The sequence below is a fragment of the Myotis davidii genome, unplaced genomic scaffold, assembly GCF_000327345.1.
Source record: "Myotis davidii unplaced genomic scaffold, ASM32734v1 scaffold1695, whole genome shotgun sequence".
NCBI lineage: Eukaryota > Metazoa > Chordata > Mammalia > Chiroptera > Vespertilionidae > Myotis > Myotis davidii.
This window is the reverse complement of record NW_006286298.1, coordinates 116,319-119,448: the sequence shown is the minus strand read 5'-3', so window position 1 is coordinate 119,448 and position 3,130 is coordinate 116,319. Positions and strand designations below refer to the sequence as shown.

At 60.2% G+C, this 3,130-nt stretch overlaps 1 protein-coding gene and 1 long non-coding RNA gene across 3 annotated transcripts in view; one reads left to right on the top strand and one right to left on the bottom strand.

The window, feature by feature from the left end:
- GDPD3 (glycerophosphodiester phosphodiesterase domain containing 3) overlaps nt 1-2,145 on the top strand; it is an 11,863-nt gene extending 9,718 nt beyond the window's left edge. The window contains exons 8-10 of one of the 2 annotated variants that reach the window (XM_006757770.2): nt 204-263; nt 367-418; nt 1,947-2,145. In XM_006757770.2, the coding sequence (XP_006757833.1) occupies nt 204-263; nt 367-418; nt 1,947-2,084 (250 nt within the window). In that variant the 3' untranslated portion in view covers nt 2,085-2,145. Of the gene's footprint in view, nt 1-203; nt 268-366; nt 419-1,946 lie in introns of those variants that run through there. The other variant, XM_006757771.2, reaches the window with a different exon arrangement.
- On the bottom strand, nt 398-3,130 carry LOC107182132. The gene is made up of 2 exons (XR_001512855.1): nt 3,076-3,130; nt 398-532 (listed from the first exon to the last, which is right to left on the bottom strand). It is a non-coding gene; the product is annotated as an uncharacterized LOC107182132 (long non-coding RNA).

Below are 3,130 nucleotides of genomic sequence, written 5' to 3'. Positions count from 1 at the left end.
GTGCATGCCCTGGACTGGAATCGAACCCGGTACCCTTTGGTCTGCAGGCTGATGCTCTATCCACTGAGCCAAACTAGCCAGGGCTGCAAAGGTTCTTTTAGCAGGGGGTAGGTTTCACTGGCCAGGGATCACAACCACCCCCACGCTCCACCCCCGTGATGGAGAGAGACCCATGGACCGACCACGGCACCCCTTCTCCACAGGACCTACTTCCCGTTCTCCTGCTCTGGGCTGAACAAGCTGACAGCCATGGTTACTAAATGGTGAGGTGGGCGAGACGGCTGGGTGGAGTGTCCCCAAACAGACCTGCCTCCGCCCTTCTCCTCAGTCCCCCTCATCCTGACCTTGGCCACCCCCTCCCCACAGGCTCATCATGAGGAAAAGTCTGATCCAACACCTGGAGCAGCGAGGAGTGCAGGTGAGGCTTCGCTACCTCCGTTCCCGGCGGGGGCTGGCACCGCGTTCCCGCCACAGCTCTGCTGCTGCCCGGCTGGCGGCTTGGGCAGGTCACCTTCAGGGCCTGGTTTCTTCACTGTAAATGGGGACAATGACAGAGTTAGCTCTTCTGGGTATGTCACTGGTGCTTAGCAAGGGCCTGATAAGTGCTAGCCATTCTGGTGATGTACTGAACTGTCCTGACCCCTGGTGAGGGGCTGCCCACCTCCTCCCGCTCCCAAGCTTCAGCTTTGACCAGGTCATTTAATTAGCAAACCTTGGGTGAGCATATATTCCGGCACTACGGGCACTACGGTACTGAGTAGGGAGTTTACCGGGGCAGAGGAGGGGAAGGAAACAGGCCATCACCAGCACAGGGGCAGCTCGTGGACAGGAAAGGCAAGTGCGGTGGCCTGTGGGGTCAGAGAAGGCCTCTGGGAGAAATGAGGCGCTGGCTCCAGGGGCGGACAAGCACTCAGGCGGGAGGCTCCTGTGGGGGGGCCCAGAGGAGCTAGAGGCTGGCAGTCTGAGAAGCAGAGAGGGCTCCCGCTGCGGCAGCCTGGAGGAGGCAGCACCAGGGGGGCTGGAGAAGGCAGCCGAGGGCCTCCGTAAGGAGCCTGGGCTTCTGCCCAAAGGAAGGGGAAGCTTTTGAGGGAAGAGCCGTGACCCAGTTGAGATCTGCTGAGTGAGGGTCGTCCGTGTGGCGAAGTGACTGTGGGAGCCACGGTGGAAGCAGAGTCTCATGAGGAGGCCGATGCTGCCACGGACAGGATTGGGGCTCCGGTGGTAACAGGGCAGGGGGATGGATGGGAGAGCTTACTCACAGACCAGCCACTGATTGGACGAGGGTAAGTGAGGATGAGCCCTCCCACTCCTGGGGGCTTCACCTCAACTCTAGGAGGCTGGACCTGAACGCTCAGCTGTAACATTGGGAAACCCAGAGGCCCACTGGCCTGCGCAGGGCACAGATCCCGGTCCCACCTCTGTCGGTGCCCACAGGAGAGGACTCAGGAGTCAGGGCAGGGAGAGCAGCGGCAGGTGCTGGCAGGCAGGCGGCGCTGGCCCCGCTGGCAAACAGTCCACCACCGGCTTTCCGTGGCGTATATACTGCCTCGGCCGATTTCAGGCTACCAGTGTGAAGTCACTGGACGGAGCTGGGAAGAGATGCGAGGTAGCACATCCTTGCAGAGTATTTCCACCGGACACATCCGACAGACATAAATAATCTCCAGGGCATAGTGACAGTAAAATGGAAGTACGAGGAAGTGATGAGTTTTTAGATTTTATTGCCTTTGTTTTTAATACGGTTTACAGAATTGCAAGTTTATGCAATTTAATATTTAATAATGGGTGCGTCCAAAACCAATTTGAAAAATTTCTGAAAACTGAACAACCAGCTTCCCCAGCATTCCGCTGCAGGGAGGCCTCCACAGAGAGAGCTCTGACCAGCTGGGTGCAATGGGGAGTCCCAGGTCAAGCTGCTTGGAAACGATGCCTCTCTCCCCGCTCAGGTGGTATTTTGGTGCCTTAATGAAGAGTCGGATTTTGAAGTGGCCTACAGTCTGGGGGCCACTGGCGTCATGACTGATTACCCCACAGCCCTGCGGCGCTACCTGGACAACCACAGAGCAGCGGCCCCCGTCTCCTAAGCCTGAGGCCCTTGCCCTCAACATGTTTCTCTTTCCTAATAAATATTTTATTTTTAGTCAAGCCTTTTTGCATTCTTTTTAGGGGGTAGAGGGTGTCCGGGTGTCAGAGATGCTAGAAAACTCTAAAGATGGCAGCCTAAGGCCAGAGTCTGGGCCCCCCCCCCTCCAACCCCCCCCTCTGGAACTAGCCTGACCCACTGGTTCAACCACATTCCAGACCCAGAGTAATGCCACACCCTGTGCCAGCCTGGCCTCCACTCTCCTCAGGAATGTCCCTTCAGAGCCACAGATAATGGGTCCATTCTCCTGAGGCCACTAAGAGCGCCAGGCCCACAGCACGGGCCTTGGCTGACCCCTGAGCCTCCTCACCTGGCTGCACAGGTGGGCATGGCGGCGGCGGGGCCTCAGCACCACCCGCTGCCTCCCACGCCCAGGCTCCCTGCTCCAGAAGCTCCCAGCTCCCCGGCCCTCTCCAGCCGGTCGGTCTGTCACTCATTTACGAAACCGGCTTTTACAAGCTTATGGACGACTCTAGGCCCGGGCGGGCCCCGGGGCCGTGCAGGGAACACGACAAGGTTAGCATGGCCCACGTGTGTCGACACTCAGGTGAGAGCGGGCAGGGGAGCCCACAGCGGACCCCAACTCCGCCTGCAGGACGGGCATCGGAGGAGCTGCCTCCTGGAGGAGGTGGTGCTCAGCCGGGCTCGCTTGTCCCCAGGGGCTGTCCCGGGTCGAACCGACCAAACCCTTAGCTCCTGCATTCCGTGGCTGTCCCTGGTGCAACGGCCCGGACCGCGGGCTGGACCACAGCGAGAAGCCACCTCTGCCTCCTGCAGGCGGACACCTCGGCAGTACGCGAACAGCAGCAGAAGCTGCAGCGGGGATGGAGGGTGGGCCCGGGCGGTGGGCAACGCAGACCGTATGACTATTTTGTCCCCGGGGGCGTGCATCCAGACACCGTGCCCCTCCGAACCCCGCGCAGGTCAGGTACCTCAGACACGTGCCCCTTCAAGAACCGCGGGAGGCCCGAGGGGCGGCCGGGCCGG